The sequence below is a fragment of the Podarcis vaucheri genome (assembly GCF_965113315.1).
Source record: "Podarcis vaucheri genome assembly, chromosome: 1".
NCBI lineage: Eukaryota > Metazoa > Chordata > Lepidosauria > Squamata > Lacertidae > Podarcis > Podarcis vaucheri.
The window spans coordinates 116,794,144-116,812,050 of NC_138759.1; the positions used below are offsets into that span (position 1 = coordinate 116,794,144).

The following is a 17,907-nucleotide window of genomic DNA, read 5'->3' on the forward strand; positions in this document are numbered from 1 at the left end:
GTGTTATGGCAGCATATTTACAGTTCCGGGGTAATATGGGTATAGAATTGCTTAGCCCATAACAAAAGCAAAACAGAATTATCCAAATGGTCCTGAATGAGCACATTTTAGCTGTGAAATCCCCTTTTATCTGCCATTTGGAAGCTAATTAGTCTCAGTCATAAACTGGCTGAACACGTGGTGTTATGTAAAACAGCCTCATGTGCCTGTGTTCTAGTTCAGTGCAAATGTGTATGGAAGTGATTTGCATCGGCTTCGTTGATTGCCTGGTTTGTGTGATTTAAGCAGGCGGTGGGGGACCTTCAGGTGCACAGTTTTCCTAGTGCAAGGCAGAATCCAGACAAAATTAAGCACTAGTAGTTGACCCATGTGGGTGAGGTATGTGCTTAAACCTGCCCAATTAAAATCATTAAGATTATTATTTTTAATGCTTTACTTTGGCTCCATCATACCCACAGTGATCATTTCTGTGGGAGAAAAAATGAAGTTTGTGAAGCAGCTCATAAACAAAGCCACTTCCCCATGGGGGCTGGTTATTTCGATAGCCCGTGTTCTCTGATATCTACCTGAAGGACCATCTCTCTCTACATGAGTCTGCCTGAGCTTTGAGATCTTTTGGGAAGGCATTTCTCTCTGCCCCTCCACGTTTGAAGGCACATCTGGTAAGGACACAAAAGAGGGCCTTCTCAGTGGCTGCTCCCAGATAGCGGAACTCGCTTCCACAGGATGCTAGGCTAGCCCTCTATTTGCTTTCCTTTTTTGCCAGCAGCAAATTCTTTTTTCTTCTTACAGACTTTTTTGGCCACTAACTGGCCGTTGTGAAAGAGTCTTTTAAGTATTGTGTTGTGTGTCTGTGCTTTTAAACAGTTTTAGTGGGGTTACTTACTTGATTATTTTTTAAAAAAATACTTACATTTATTGTGTGTTTTAGTTGTATCTATTTTAATTTCTGCTGGGAGATGCTTGCTGGGAGAAAGGCAGAATAAAATTTAAATACAGTGGTACCTCGGGTTACATACGCTTCAGGTTACATATGCTTCAGGTTACAGACTCCGCTAACCCAGAAATAGTACCTCGGGTTAAGAACTTTGCTTCAGGATGAGAACAGAAATCGTGCTCCGGTGGCGCGGCAGCAGCGGGAGGCCCCATTAGCTAAAGTGGTGCTTCAGGTTAAGAACAGTTTCAGGTCAAGAATGGACCTCCGGAACGAATTAAGTACTTAACCCATGGTACCACTGTAAATATGTTATGTGTTTGGTTTAAGATAAGAGTGGGGGACCTGAACTCAAACTCCCATCAGCTTGCAGGCAGCTTGGCTAGTTTTTGTAGTCTCACATTCCCCTTATTTCTGGTTTAAGATATCACTCCTCAAATTTGCCACCGGGGTGTTAGAAAGGGATTCACTTAATGTACCTGTGAGCAACACCAGAACATCTGCTGTTTTCCATGGAGAACCGTGGGACTGCTAGTCTCAGGCCAATGAGTACCTGTGGCTATTTAGAAAGACAGCTGTTCAATTAGGAAAGACAGGCCATTACTATGGAAAGTTCAGGGGAAGGGTGAGCTGTAAGCATCTAAATGATCTCAGGAAATTTGGAGAGAGTGTCAGAAGACCACCTGATAAAACCTCCTGGCACACCTGGTTTAATGCATTCGAGTGGTTTTAATCATATGGAGACAGTGCTGTATAAGCAACAATTTGGAGTTGTCCCTGAAAGACAACTATTTTGATGGTACCTAATAAATCCATTGGTTTATTATGGCCATTTGGAAGGAACCAATGGTCTACAATGGGTTTTTGGTGTAATTTGTGTTTCAGCCCAGTGTTTTATGGTGTTTCTTTGCTCAGTTTCGCTTTTCATTCTTGTGTTGGTAGTCTTACATTTGTTGAGGTGGAAGCCAAAAGAGGCTGCCTGCTCTGGGTCCAATAAAGTTTCTGTTGTCTTATGGTGAGATGGATTTATGGAAGTATAATCTAACATAAGAACATGCAGTGATTGTGATTAATAGAGCAGTTGGGAAGGGAGTGAGGAAGACCTGAGTTGGGTAAACAGCCTTTTCCAGTGCCATGCCAGGCTTGCGCTGGGATGGCAAAAGTGAAGCCACAGCAACTTTTCCTTTACTTTTGCCCTTTTCAGTTTGTTACTGCCCTCCCAAAAAAAAATCCCATCTGTCATGGGCTCAGGCACTGAGCCAGAGGGGAAGGAGGAGATGGAGAGCGAAGGGGAACAATCTGAGGGGAGTTCAGGAGGGTATGCCAGTGATCAGAGAGATTCCACGAGTCTCTCCAGCGAATCAGAGGATTCCCAGAAAGGGGCCCCCAAAGGCAGGGCAAGGGGGGCCAGTGGGGAGTCTCCAAGCGGCAGCTGGAAATCAGGGGTAGCTTCCCCACCAGAGCGTAGCGGGGGGGAAGAATCCCAAGGGTTAAAACAAGAGCCTCCTGCAGAAGGAGAGAGTGAGGCTGGACTGACCACGCCTCCGTCAGAGAGTGGAGGGGCGGAGGGAAGAGCAGGTCCGGCCAGCCTCCCTGAAGGAGAAAGCAGTGGGGGGAGCAGTGTAGCAGTTAGGAGGAAAGTAGGCAGCTGGGCGCGCGTGCCAAGTTCAAATGTGGAGGCGCGCGGGCCAGCAGAAAACCCGGATTGGGAGCCAGGTCCTAAAGCCCGCCGGAAGGGTGGGGCGGAGTCAGAAGAATCCGCCTCTGAAGAGAGTAGGAAGGAGGTAACCCCAGAGGGCAGGAGGACCCGGAGGAGAAAGGAGCAGAAGGAGGAGAGGGAAAGGTGGAGCAAAGCTCGGCTCTTGAACTGGTGTAGGGGAGGGGAGGAGTCAGACGGAGCTTCGCCGGTCTAAGGACTCAGACGTAGCGCTGAGCGCCACGGATGTCAAACCAACAATGAACCACAATAAAGACTTTTGTTTATAAAGAGCAACTGGCGTTGGTCCTCTGTGAGCTAGGACCTGAGGCAGCGCTGACACCATCCATCGTTTCCAGTGAAAGGAAATGCCTGCACCAGCTCCAGAGTAAGAATGTGTAGGTTTTGGAGATAGGCTTTGGGATGGGGAAGTTTCTGCAGCAGTAGAAAGAGGCCTTTTGGGGGGGTCAGATCACCCTCTACAAGGGCTGGCTGTCTCCCCACCCTCTAAGCCAGCCTTTCTCAACCTGTGGGTCCCCAGATGTTGTTGAACTACAACTCCCATCACCCCTAGCTAGCAAGGCCAGAGCTCAGGGATGGTGGGAGTTGTAGTCCTACAACATCTGGGGACCCACAGGTTGAGAACTGCTGCCAGAAGACCCAAAATATCCCAACGCCTTCCCATGGACCATAGATTGCAGCCAGAGAAAGTAAGCTAGAAAGCAATTTTCAAACCACAACCACAAACCATGCATTAAAAATCATGTAAGAAAGGTGAAAATCAATTAACCATGGTGGAAAGATTAATTGCCTGCATGGATAGACTTGGTGGAACAGAAAAGTTTTCATTTAAAAGTTGAAATAGTTGGAGTACTATCAATGTTATACCCCTCACTAATGCAAAACAAGTCTTAAAAGTCATTGTCTGAATAATCTTTAGAATTGCATCACTTGTTGATTCTATAATAGAGGACATAGGGGAATACGAGTCATTTTTTCCTAGTATGATAAAAGTCTAAAGATGCCTGCTTTGAACAAACACTCTTACCAAAGATGAGTTTCCCAATTTATTTTTTGTGCAAGAGAAAATGAGAACACTTTTGCATTTCCTCTAGGATCAAGAGTGGAGCAATTTGTCTCCAAGGAAAGATTAAAGCATTTAGAGTTTTTTTTAGCTTTGGAAGAAAAAAAAGACTTACCATGGCTTATAAAATTAAGGTTGGTTTAGAGAGGATGGATAGAAAAGGTCTCTCTCTTTCTCTCGTAAAATGAAGCTCAGGCTCACCCATTGAAATTGGTTGGCACTAGATTCAGAACAGACAAAAGAAAGAACTGTTTCACACAACTCAAATTAGCTTATAGATTTCACTGCCACCAGGCAAGGTTATGTGGTCTTTTACATTAATCCCACCTTTGTTTTTATTGGTCCCGCCCACCCCTCAGTTTGAAAAACAGCCATTCACATTCCACAGGGTGTTTTTTTTTTTTTTTTTTTTTTGCCAGACAGTTCTCATCTTAAATTTCAGGCTTCCAGGTCAGTTTAGCAAGACTGGTTTGGCAACAAATGCAAGCTAAAGAATCCCTACGTGTATTAAGCATAAAAATTCTCCTCTTCCTTCTCTCTCTTGAAAGGTGGCTTTAATTTTCTCTTTTCCAAGAGAGCAAAGAAACCGAAGTCCCTTTATGGTGGTCAGCATTTGGCATTCTACAATATTTGTCCATTTTACAAACTGCTTCCCATATTCACTTAATTGTTCGTTTGTTTCTGTTCGATTTGGGATGCTGTTCGATCCTCTTAAGAGCAAAGATTTTTTTTTCGGGAATGGGTCTAATTTTCAGCTTTTCGTTTTCTTTGCTGCACGTCGTGTGAAACTGTAACTTGGATATTTTATTTTATTTTTTATTTGCTCTCTTCAGATGGATCCGGTGCAAAAAGCAGTCATAAACCACACATTTGGTGTGTCGCTCCCCACAAAGAAGAAACAAGTCATTTCTTGTAATGTCTGTCAACTTCGCTTTAACTCTGACGTGAGTATCATCAGCTCTGTGTGTCTTCTTTCATACTGCTGCTTCGTTGTGCTTGGAATAATTTTTTTAACATGTTCATCATACCAGTAGGTGGGGGGGGGAGGGATCTGACCGCTCTTAAGTGGATCTTTGAATTTATTCAACTGCTTGATGTGATGCCTTATAGTATCTGCTGGTTGTTAGATTTATCAGATTGCATGGGCAACCGGCAGGTTAGCGTTTCATGTTTAATAAGCAGGGATGGACAAATGCAGTGTGCATTTGCCCTGCCATTTTCATCCTATACGACGAGCCTGTAGCCAAAACTGTTTTGGTGAGGGGCAGGGGAATCATTGCAGAGCAGATAGAACATAAATACAGGTAGACTTGAAAGTTTAATGTCATTCTGCTGTATTAAATATTGATAAAATATACATTTATGAACTCTAAAAATAAGGGCTTGCCAGTTTTCCTACTGCCTTTGTATTCCTCGGTGAGTGAGACTGGAAGGTGGGAGCAGCCCGGTTTCCCTTTTAAGTGAGTGATTAGGCAATATTCTGCCCACATGCTTTCCCTCATAGGTTAGGAAAGGATATTTTGTTTACGGGAACCTATAGCTTCAGGGAAGAAGTCTGGCATGTCTCTAAGAAGGCTAGTCCCTTACGGTGCGCATGCACATCCCTGCCTACAGCTCTTATTGGCTAACATCCCTTTTCAACTAACCTCAAAGGAAAGTAAACTGTCTAAAAGTGGGTTGGTGAGCATTGGGTGGGGATGTGGTTACAGGGGCGAACGAAGGCCTTGTGACACTCGGGGCGGGGCGTTGCTACGTAGGACGCACATGCAGCGTCGCTACATACGATGCATGCACCGTATGTAGCGACACCGCACATGCACTATACATAGCGGTTTGGCAGTGGCAGCACTCCAGCACCGTACGGACGGTGCCAGGAGCCTCTGCTCGTGGCTGCAGCTGCAAACGGAGGTTCCTCTACATGCAGCTGTAGCGGCGATGGAAGGATCCCACTGCCGTCCATACAGCGCTCAAGCAGTGCCAGTGGCAAACCTCTATGTACAGCGCAAGTGTGGCGGCGTTACGTACAGCGCATGCGTGTGACGCTGCACATGCACTGTATATAGCAGTTTGCCACCGGTGCCAGGATCCTCTGCTCGGAGCTGAAGCTGTGAACAGAGGATCCTCCACATACGGCTGTGGCGGCGCAATGGCTGATCACACCGCTGCGAGCCCCCATGGGGTGCCTTCTTGTCACTTCCCAGACACGGCACCGCCCTCCCATTGCGACGCCACTGTGTGGTTGTGGGGTGTGTTCCTGTTCTGCATTTTAGGCCAGCCACACCTAGAGCCAGTGTGGTGTAGTGGTTAAGAGCAGTGGACTTGTAATCTGGGGAACCGGGTTCGCTTCCCTGCTCCTCCACATGCAGCTGCTGGGTTACCTTGGGCTAGTCACACTTCTCTGAAGTCTCTCAGCCCCACTCACCTCACAGAGTGTTTGTTGTGGGGGAGGAAGGGAAAGGAGAATGTTAGCCGCTTTGAAACTCCTTCGGGTAGTGATAAAGCGGGATATCAAATCCAAACTCTTCTTCTTCTTCTTCTTCCAGAACGCTCTGTTTCATTTGCCCTCCCTCCTGGTGTTCTGTTCTCCCCCAAGTGGCATCCCTTTGGCTGCATAAGGGCAGACCATCGGGCCAGGGAACAACCCCTAGTGGTGCAGCAGTAAAACTGCTAGCACATTCATAAAAGCTAAGCAGGGTCCTGTATGGTTTCCAATTGGGTGGGAAACCGCATGTTGAGATACGTGCACTGCAGGGGGTTGGACTAGAGGAGCCTTGCGGTCCCTTCCAACTTTACAATTCTCTGATTCTTATGAGTTTGCTGTTAGTACGTCGGATATTTGTTCTGAATAGGGACAGATGCACATATGTGCTGGTGTGCTGCTGCCAAGCCTTTGGTATTTTACTTGACTGTTGGAAATAATAAGGAAAATAATAATAATGGAAATAATTGATGATGGTGGAAATAACAATAATAATACAGACTTGGGCTTAATATGAGCAGGGCTGGACAAACGCTGGAGACATTTGAGAGCCTGTGAGTGTCTGTGGAATAGTTTTCCCCTCACCAGTGGATAACCTAAGCAGGCATCATGCATCTGGGATTAGGGAGCAGAGCCTCCTGGCTAGAAGACATGGATTTTAGGCAGAGCTAAAACTTGAAGGCAGTGCTTCTGTTTTAAGGACTTCTAGGTTTGTCCTCAGTTTTTTGAACAGTTTTTTGTGTTTATATAGGAGGCTCAAAACATTTCACTAGAACAACTCAAAACAAAAATCCAAATAAATTATCTCTGCCCCCTAAATCCAAAAGAATTAGGGAGCAGAGATAATTACAATCCCTTTTCAACAGACATCATTAGTTTTCTTTGTGATGAATTATAACCTTATTTTCTTTGTTCGTATAAATACAACCTGGGCAGTGTGATCCTATGCATAAAATCAGAAGTAAATGTCAGATTGTGTTCAGTGTGTCTTGAAATTGTATGTAAGATTGCGGCTTCAAAGTACTCTACCAAATAATTTCAGTCAATATGCATGTAATGCGCGCACACGCACACATCGTGGCGACTTCAGTTTCTGTGAAGGTTCTATGTAAGAGAACCCAGATCAAACAATTGATCCTACTCAAATAGTCCTCCTTTCAAAAAGCACATGAAATGAATGCCAATTATAAGTTTACATCTGATTAACATTTCCCTTCAGTAGTTAACCTCAAGGCAACTAATTATCATGTGCAACACATTTAAAACATTATTACGCATATTACTGAAGATTGCTGTTGATGCTGCTTTGCTGTCATTAGCACAGGCATGACATATAACATAAAGAGCAAGCGTGTGACATTTTGAAATCAAAGTTAAGGGCTTGCAACGTTCGCTTTCGCTTATTTATTTATTTGTTAGCTTGGTTTCCAATCTTCCGTCCAGTTTTCACAAAGTAGTTTGAGCCTCACAACAACCCTTCAGAGCAGGTGGGGTTGAAGAGAGGGTGACTTTCCCATCTGCCTGTGAGGGCCAGAGCTCAGCAGGAATTTCAACCTGTCCATGCCTGAGCCTCACATCCTTGCTCAAGGCTAGCAGCCAATATGCAGCGGACTATATGGTGCCCTCCACCAGGTGTTTGTTGGACTACAGCTCCCAATATCCTTGACCATTGGCCATGCTGGCTGGAGCCGATAAGAGTCCACATCAAGGGGCATCTTGGAATTGTAGAGTTAGCAGGGACCCCGAGGGTCATTTAGTCTAACCCGCTGCAATGCACACTGGTTATTTCTCTTCTAGCCATTTACACACCCTTGCTGCTTCTTATAACTGCCTCTCCAAACACTTCAGCAAGAACAGCAGCTACGTCATTTTAAAGTCCTGAATTCTTTACAATGCTGTTCAGGAACTGCATGTGGCTTTTCTCTCATTTACCTTCTTTGCTGCTGCGGGGCTGGCTCAACAATTCACCTCGAAGAAAGCATGCTAAAGATGTGGTTCATCACGTTTGGCAGCTCTGTTCTCTGAGGCCATTTAATAGTCTTCCCACTCCAAGCCAAGTTCAGAACCAGCTCAGGCTATATTAATCTCCTCTGCCTTTCTTCTAATTGTGTCCTTTAAACTCCCTGCCCACCACTCCCACTGGTAGTTTCTTGTTAATCTATTTATTATAACTGTCTTTAACTGAGCAGAAAACACCAACCCCCAATTTTTGGTTCTTCAACGAAGCGTGATACTTCTTTCCTTGCCGATAAGTGACATATCTACCAGCTTCATGCTCTTTGTATGATCCAGGACTTTCCCAGTTCCAATCATGGCTCTGCCATGAATTCATTAGATTTTAAGTAAGGCATTCTCTCCTTGAGTGTCTCATTGCTCAGTATTATTGCTGCAAGCAATAGGACACAATTCCCTTTGCATCCTTATTCTCTCCTTTCCACCTGTGAGGTCAAGGACTCCCTCTTCTGGACTTCTGTCACACTGCACCATGATAAACCACTTTGTGCATGCTGAGATGCATGACTTTTTACTGAGTGGGTTTTGGTGCTGGTAACTTTATAATACTGCTTGTAACTCGAATGGCTTGTGATAAGACAATATGTGGGTTCATGTCTCTAAAGAACCCACCTTTATGATGGCTTCAGCTGTACCTGACTACTCGACTTGCAAGTTTCCCCCTCTTGGAATGCTCTAAATACCTGCCCACCTTTCTGGATTTTGTTTTTTTTGAATCCAAACACTCCCATTTACTCATCCACTGATGCAGATTTATGGAACTCTTAGAGAAGATGGAAATGGAAACCATTCAGCCTTAACTCGCCATTCCAAAAGAGCTCTTAATTCACTCAGCTGCTAACCTCTTTGTTTCTTTGAGACTTTGTGAGCAGTTTCCTCTAGAAAGATCAGTGCACAAAGATTAGGGGCAATTATCAGTAATTTCAGCCATGCTGTCATGTCTTTTTTTTTGGGGGGGGGGGAGTGTGGAAATAACACTATTATCAATATATTAAGAGGTGTGAGAGGGCTGTCTCTACCATTAGGGAGAGTAATAGATTGTGGGTGTCACGAAAGGCAGCATACTATTTAGTGATTTAATTAATTAATTATTGCTGCATTTTTACTACTGTAGAGAGATGCTTGTGGGATTTTCCACATCGGTTGCCAGAAAAAATGCTTAGCACCATGCGCCTTGACTTGGAGAAAGGGGGGCCATTTGCTACTCCACCTGAAACGGCAAATTCTCTTTGGCCAGCCCAGACGATACCATGTACAAAGGAAGTTCAGGAAAGGAGAAGACTTTGTCGTTTAGTCGTGTCCGACACTTCGTGACCCCATGGACCAGAGTACGCCAGGCACTCCTGTCTTCCACTGTCTCCCACAGTTTGATCAGACTAATGTTGGTCGCTTCGAGAACACTGTCCAACCATCTCGTCCTCTGTCGTCCCCTTCTCCTTGAGGATAAGACTGGATATGCTTATTCATGTCTCAAGAGTGCGTGATACTGGGAAGAATTATGCTGTATAAGCAATTGTAGGCACAGAGGTTGCTACTTCTCAAATAGCCATTTACCGAATGGCTTTCAACAAAAGATCCAAAAACCTTTAGAATAAAACAAACATCAAGGTGAAAAGTCCTCCTTTTTCTTACTTTCACATACAATTCTTTGAACCGCATACACATAAACATAAAATCATACAAACCCTACTTGCAAATACATCTGCTTGTGGACACTTCCAGGAATGGAACCAGGAATTTTGCTATTTGCCATATGCACACATGAAAGTTCAGATTTTAGAACTAGTTAAAAGTTACACAGGTGTTCATTTAAAAAAAAAATGCAATTTGCATTGATCGCTAATACTTCAATAAATGCCTGTATGTTGGTGTTGTGTATTCTCTCTCAAGCATACAGTGGTACCTCGGGTTACATACGCTTCAGGTTACATACGCTTCAGGTTACAGACTCCGCTAACCCAGAAATAGTGCTTCAGGTTAAGAACTTTGCTTCAGGATGAGAACAGGATGGCGGTGCGGCGGCAACAGGAGGCCCCATTAGCTAAAGTAGTGCTTCAGGTTAAGAACAGTTTCAGGTTAAGAACAGACCTCCGGAACGAATTAAGTACTTAACCCGAGGTACCACTGTACCATATTTTAGTATGCTGCTTTGAAAAGTAAACGTTGCCGTTCTTATTTGTATCACTTACAGCTGATTGAATTGATTTGGTGTCAGTTACCCTTAAACCAAGTCTTCTGAACGTTCTGCCTGCTCAAGTTTCTGTTTCTTTGCATATCGCAGATCTGCATTTCTAAAACTACAGTGGCACCAAGTGCTCAAGGCTGCTTGTTTCTACGGTGCAGTTGTGCCACTAGAGTCCATTGTGGTCTGGATTAAGGATATAAATCTGTGCTTTGTCAAGAAAGCTGTGCACTGGAGAGGATCACATGTAAACATGTAGACACTGTGAGGTACTGGAGAAATGCATGGGATAAGCTTGTCTGCTTCAGACTGAAGGTGAGGGCCCACATTATGGAGTGCTCTTACTCACGTGGGGGGGGGGGGACAGGACAAAAACATAGAAAACTAGTTTTAACTAGCAAACACTGCTACCCTTGCTTGCATGCTCCCCAAAGATTGCCAAACGAAGCCTCCTTTTTGTGGAGTATGAAAACGATACTTCCTTTCAGCTCTGCTGTTGGAGGCACAAGAACCTTTCCATTAAAATGTGGCCACAGCCCATCATGTTTCTGGGATTCCTTCACTTAGCTTCAGGCTCTACAGCCCCATTGCCTCTGTCTTTCTATTCAGTTGCCCTGACAATATTTCTTCTTCTTTTTCTTTGGCGATCACTCTTAGCCAAGTAAGATTGTCTTCCATGAACACAGTCTTAACAGTGAGTCCATAAGTGACTGTGGAGGCCAATTGTGAGTTGACGCGTCTTTCCACAGTGGAGACATAGGTTTCCAGGCGGGAGTTGATCACAGTGAGGGTTTGCCAAACGTGCCTTCCTCTTAGCACGTTTCTCCTTTTCACCCTGAGTTCATGCTTCTTAAAAGTCCATGACAGCTTTGGTGAAGGATGTTATCCAGTTGGAACGCTCGTAAGCCAGTTTTTCCCAGTTTACAGTGCTTATGCATTTTATTTTATTTTAGATTTGCCTTGAGAGTGTCTTTAAACTACTTTCGTTGTCCACTGGTATTTTGCTTTCCATTCTTAAGTTGGGAATAGAGTAGTTGCTTTGGAAGATGATAATCAGGCATCCGAACAACATAACCAGTCCAACGAAGTTGGTGTTGAAGAGTCATTGCTTCAACACTGGTGATCTTTGCTTCTTCCAGTACACTGGCATTAGTTCACCTATCTTCCCAAGTGAAATGTAATTTTTTTTTGAGAAACCACTGATGGAATATTTTGAGGAGTTGGAGATGGCGTTTATAAGTGATCCATGTTTCACATGCATACAGTAAAGTTGGTAATACAATAGCTTTGTAAAGAAGTATTTTGGTTTCCCTGCAAATGTCCCGGTCCTCAAACACTCTGTGCGTCAATCAGCAGAAAGCTGCGCTCACAGAGCTCAGGCGATGCTGGATTTTGGCATCAATGTTGGCCCTTATGGAAATATAACTGCCCAGGTAGGAAAAGTGGTCAATATTTTCCAACGTTACACCATTAAGTTGGATTTGTGGCGCTGTATAGGGGTTGTTTTGTGCTTGTTGGTGCAGCACTTTGGCTTTTTGGATATTGAGCGATAAGCCATGCTTTGTCGAATCCTTTATCTGCTAAGCTGCTATGAATGTTTGCGAAGACTTCTTGACATCACTGCAGATTAGCCATTGGTTCAAAGAGGCTTGTATTGATACTCAGGGAGCAAGGCCATAATTTAACCCTTTGTATAAGTGGATTTGAGAAGGACTCCCTTTTTGGAGAGCATTACAGTCAAACCTCAACTCCTGAACAGCTCCATTTTCGAACGATTCGGCTCCCAAACACCGAAAACCTGGAAGTAAATGCTCCAGTTTTTGAAGGTTTTTTGGGAGCCAAACGTCTGACGCGGCTTCCGCTTGAGTGCAGGAAGCTTTTGCAACCAATCGGAAGCCGTGCCTTGGTTGTCAAACCTTTTGGAAGCCAAACCGGATTACATTCAACAACCGAGGTTTGACTGTATTTATTTGCTTGCTACATTATTATCCTACCATTCCTTCAAGGAGCTCAAGGTGGCATAAATGGTTCTCTCCCTTTCCATTTTATCCTCATCACAACCCTCATAAGAAAGGTTAGACTGAGAGACAGCAACATCCCCTAGATCAATGGCTGAGTGGGGATTTGAACCCTCATCTCCCAGATCCTAGTTTTGACACTGAAACCACTGTGTGTGTTCTCTCAGATACACCACTGGAGACAAGAGGTCAGGTTCCTTCAACATCATGTTGCTTCCTTTACTTAACTCTTGGGGGATAGTTTTGACCTGGCTTCTTTTCAGCTGGAGCTCACCGGAGCTCAGTTCCAGCCCTTTTCATGTAGGCGCCATTGCCTTTATAAGAGAACAAGGGAGAAGTTTGTGCTCACCTCTTTTTCTAGAAAAATAGCACTGGTCTTGTTCTGTATCAGCTGCCTCACATTCAACTCTCACCTGTAGTCTGCACCTTCTGACTTGAACCTTCCATAGAGCTTCCGTTCAAAACATAGCAAGCCTCTTAAACATCACACTAGCCTTCACACCTAGTTTGCCTTTTGCTTCTCTCCAGTTTTGGGATAATTATGACATTTGTATGCATAGATAACGGCCAATTAATTAAACAGTGTATTTGGTCTTTTGGTGTTTCAGTTGACTTTTTTTCCCTAAACAGTGGCAGCAACAACAAAGCCTTTTTTCTATCCTTTTCCCTTTCTGTGTTCAGTAACAGAGCGGGCCAACAGTAACAGAGCACGGAGAAAAGAATCCCAAATAGCTCAGTTTCAAGAGTGTACAGCTTTACCACCATCTGCCATGTGACAGCTATCCTCTACGGCAGCTGTTCCGTCTTAGGCAGAATGTCCCTGAAACAGCTCTATAATGTCAAGTATCTAAAATACAGCTTTTCCAATCTGCAAATCCTGCTGTGGATCTCTATATCCACCAAGTTGATAGCTGGCATTGTTGGCACGGAAAATGAAGACAGGGAGGCCCTGATTCACTGCCCCTTCCTGCCCACCCCTAAACACTTGAGGGGTGAACTCAAAGCCTACACCACCCCACTATCTGTTAGTAAATGCACAAGATCCAGGAAATGGAACTATGCTCAAATACTTAAGTGGTATGTCTGGCCAGATCCAGGTAGCTTATTATTGTTATTGTTTCAACATCTATGGACCTGGAGTTTTACAAAGGTCCCTGCACCAAGGGATATTACAATCCAAATATACACACAGACTAAAAGGGATCACAAGAAAGGAAGCGAGAGCAGGGTTGATAGGAGCCAGAGCTCAACAACATCTGGAGGAACACAGGTTCTCCATTCCTACAATAGTGGGGGGAAACACTTTAAAAGACGTAATGATGATGAAGTAGCCTTATTTTTTGAGAACTGACAAAGTGGTCTTAAATGCTGAAGTGGAAACACCCCAAAGAAAATACTTAAACATGAATTAGGATTATAAAAACAACCCCATAATGGTAGGGTTGATAGGGACCCCAAGGGTCATCTTGCAGTGCAGGTATCACAGCTAAAGAATTCCATACAGGTGGCCCCCCCAACCTCTTCTTAAAAACCTCCAATGATGGAGAGTCCACCAGCTCATTCTGCTGTAGAACAGTCTTTTACCGTCATGTTTAGTCGGAATCTCCTTTCTTGTAATTTGAATCCATTGGTTTGGTAACCAGTAACTTCTGCAAATTTCCAGCTGCCATTGTTATTTTATGCATGCTCCTGGCCTGTACTATTTCTAAAGGCGAGGACCACATTTAAAAACAGATGAATTGCTAGCGGATACAAAAGATGTAGAAGGAATCAATAACATCAAGTGGAAATCCACCAAAAAAAGTATAGCTGGAATTTTTGTCAAGCATTCCCCACCCCTGTCTAAATAAGACTATTTATATTGATTCTTTAAGTTTGGAGGGTATTGAAGCAGATAGGTGGTAATTAAAAGCATAAATCTCAGGGAGCCTGTGAAGGTAATTCTCTTCTTTGCAGACAGAACTGACAAAATGATGAACACTTCAGCTCCAACATGACAGAAATATTACATGATTACAGGCTGCTGGGGCATAATGTGCAGAAAGTTCTCTTCAACAGAGGCTATTTAACAAAGCTTTTAACAAAAGTTCTTAGTTTTCCATTTGAATCAATTTAATGGTTATTAGTAAAGGGTTGATCTATGTTTCTCCTGTCTCAGTGTCATTTTCAGTGATACCCTGTTTTGCATTAATTTTTTAAAAAATAAACGAAATGCAAAAAGCACTGATAATTTGAGGAGGAGAGGAAACTGTTGCATTTTGGAATATTGTAAGGAAAGCTTTGCATTAGTTTCACTTGGTGGGTGGGTGGGTCTGTCTATCCATCCATCCATCCATCATCTTCAGATGGCAATTCAAAGCAGGTCCTGCCTTGGTAACAACACTCAGTCCTACTTTTCCTTAGTAAGCTTAATAAGGCCTTCTTGGTAGTGGCACCCACCATGTGGAATGTCCACCCATCAGATGTCAAGGAAATAAACAACTTTCTGACTTTTAGAAGACAACTGAAGGCAGCCCTTTTTAGGGAAGTTTTTAAATGTTTAATGTTTAATGTTGGGAGCCGCCCAGGGTGACTGGGAGAACCCAGCTGGATGAGCAGGGTATAAGTAATAAGTTGTTGTTGTTGTTGTATTTAAATGCAGAAAAACGTGGGCCAGGCAACCATATTAACTTGCTCCTGGAGGTAATCAGGAGAACGACATGTACATAAACAAACTAGCAGCTTTGGTAGTTCCAAAAACAGAGTTTTGCACTGTTAAAATTATAGTAGTCACGTGAGACAGACTCACGATATTCACAGTTTGTTTCTGTTAATGGACCACTATTGCTGGATTGATCTGAATATGTTTAGGACGCTGGTGTGAAAGATTTATGAAACAGAGTCAGAGTTTCAGTCTCTTTTTTACATTTTCAAAGTTAGCTTTGGCAAGAGTGAAATACTCTCCCATTCCATAGCTTTCAGTAATGTGTGGTCTTTAGAAGTAAATAGAAGTGCTATTATAGTGCGAAAGAATGATTGATTCACACATACAACTGTAATAAAACACTTGAGGAAGCTTGTGATTTTTAAAATTTATTTTTAACACTGTTTGATATTTAGTGCTCACAGTGTTGGGGGTTTCAGTCAGCAATCTCTAAGCTTTGTGTAGACTACAGGTATCATAAACTAAAGGTTAACAAGATTTCAAAAAGCCCTGCTATTATCTCTGGAATTGTTACTTTTTTATTCGTTTTACTTTTTCATGCATTTGATTGTTACTTTTTCATTTCCATTTCTGGAACTGTGAGGAATTTCATACACTGTATGTGTAGAATGCACACCTAGGGCTGGTCATGCTTTTAGTTGATATGGACTAATCTGTTAACAAGTTTGTTTTCGAGGATTTGGCATCAGAGTAGTGAATTTGACTCCGTTTTTTTCATCCCCATAACTATATATTCCAATTTACTGTACACGCTCCATATGTTTAGCATTAATGTGAATGTATACATTTTTAGCAGCGTCTAACGATGAGAAGTTTCTCTGAGCAATTAGTCTTTATTTATATAATTATTTATATAATTAACTCAAAGAACCAGTATATCACAAACGCAGCATAAAGAATGACAAGCAGCACAATCCTTTGTCACAAACATAAAATCAAAGGTAGTGCTTCATTCTTAATATTATCCTTTGGTGTTGTTCTGTTCCAGGATTGAATGAAAGAGTTCCACTGCTCATCTGACTGGATTTCTCCTAGCCATAGTGATTTAAAATAAGTTACCATATCTTTCCGTCTATAAGATGCCCCCATGCATAAGACGCCCCCTATTTTGGGGGACTCAGATTTAAGAAAAGGGGGAGTCACTATCCATGTATAATGCGCCCCATAATTTTTGACATTATTTTTAAGGGAAAATACCTAGTCTTATATACACGGGGAAATACGGTAATTCGCTTATCAGTGTAATATTCCTGAGTGGTTGCTATAATGCTGCAATTTAAAAGACATTACCAATACTTTGGAAGTATTGTAATGATTTTTAGAAAAACTGGAAAAGGAACTCTACCTTATGTATTAGACCAGTTAAACATTTGCTAATAGGAACTTTATATGCCATTTCAGATAAGCCTCAAATGAGCCCAAATCCAGCGAGAAATTTACTGGAGATCTGTTAATGGAGATCAATTGGTGTGGATTAATGTTCTCCAGCTCTCACTCTCTCTTTTTTGCAAATTGGTAGTCAATCTATACGCCTGTATTACATATTTGTACTTTCTGTTTCATAGCTATCCATCCTAACTAATCACTTGCAGCAATGGCTCCATCCCTGGATTTTGTAATCTGTGGGTTGTCTCTTTAACATTATTTTCCCAACCTCTAGTTTTAAGTAAAGTTGTGAAGCTAGGAGATTTTCATTTCTCCATACAGAACATCTTCAAAAGAAATAGCTGCTGTTCATTAAGACCAAATCTAAAATATTTACACATATGAGAATATACTGCTTCCCCCAAATCATAACGCTTTCATGCCTCGTTCCCCTCCCCCATCCCCGCCACCTCATCCTGAAGTTTTGAGTGCCTCTAAAAGGCCAGATTAATCAAAGGAATAACAGGTATATATTTTATGGAGCTTATATTTGAAGAGCAGTGGGTGGCAACTGGCTAATTTGCATGCCATTACCCAACCTTGTTACAACCAAGGAAGGCAAGCACCAGGCTCCATACATATAATTTTTATAATTATGATTCTGTATTTTAAATGAGTGGAAATAAAAGTCCAACTTAGTGCAATGTGTCATTATGAAGCAGGCCGTCTCTAACGTTAGTCGAGTGAGACACACAGCTTATTTAGACGGGTATGACTCAAGGTACTGCTGGTGGTGTTTACTGCCTTGGTTAAATTAAAATGCTGCCCATTCCCATGTGTTGTTGTTGTAATAATAATAATAATAATAATAATAATAATAATAATATTTATATGCCTCCCATCTGACTGGGTTGCTCCAGCCATTCTAGGTGGTTCCCCACAAAATATTAAAAACACAATAAAACATCAGGCATTAAAAACTTCCCTGAACAGGGCTGCCTTCAGATGTCTTCTAAAAGTCAAATAGTTGTTTATCTGTTTGACATCTGATGGGAAGGCATTTCACGGGGTGGATGCCACTACCAAGAAGGCACTCTGCCTGGTTCTCTGTAACTTCACTTCTCATAGTGAGGGAACTGCCAGAAGGCCCTCGGAACTGGACCTCAGATCCAGGCTGGACAACGGGGGTACAGTTGCTCCTTCAGATGGACAGAACTGAGGCTGTTTAGGGCTTTAAAGGTCAACACCAACACACTGAATTGTGCTTGGAAACATACTGGGAGCCAGTGTAGATCAATATAACAACAGCACCTTAAACACGCAAGAGTTAACCGGGATGACTGTTCTTTTATTTTCATTTTAAAAAAATGTCTGTCACTTCTCCGTTTCCTTTCCTTCACAACTATGACTTTGCCCTCAGGCAGCTGGTAGA

At 42.8% G+C, this 17,907-nt stretch overlaps 1 protein-coding gene across 11 annotated transcripts in view; it reads left to right on the top strand.

The window, feature by feature from the left end:
- ZNF385B (zinc finger protein 385B) overlaps window positions 1-17,907 on the top strand; it is a 189,251-nt gene that overhangs the window by 139,171 nt on the left and 32,173 nt on the right. For all 11 annotated transcript variants that reach the window (XM_082200997.1, XM_082200993.1, XM_082200991.1 and 8 more), the window contains one exon: window positions 4,548-4,658. In XM_082200997.1, coding sequence (XP_082057123.1) covers window positions 4,548-4,658 — 111 coding nt within the window. The remainder of the gene's footprint in view (window positions 1-4,547; window positions 4,659-17,907) is intronic.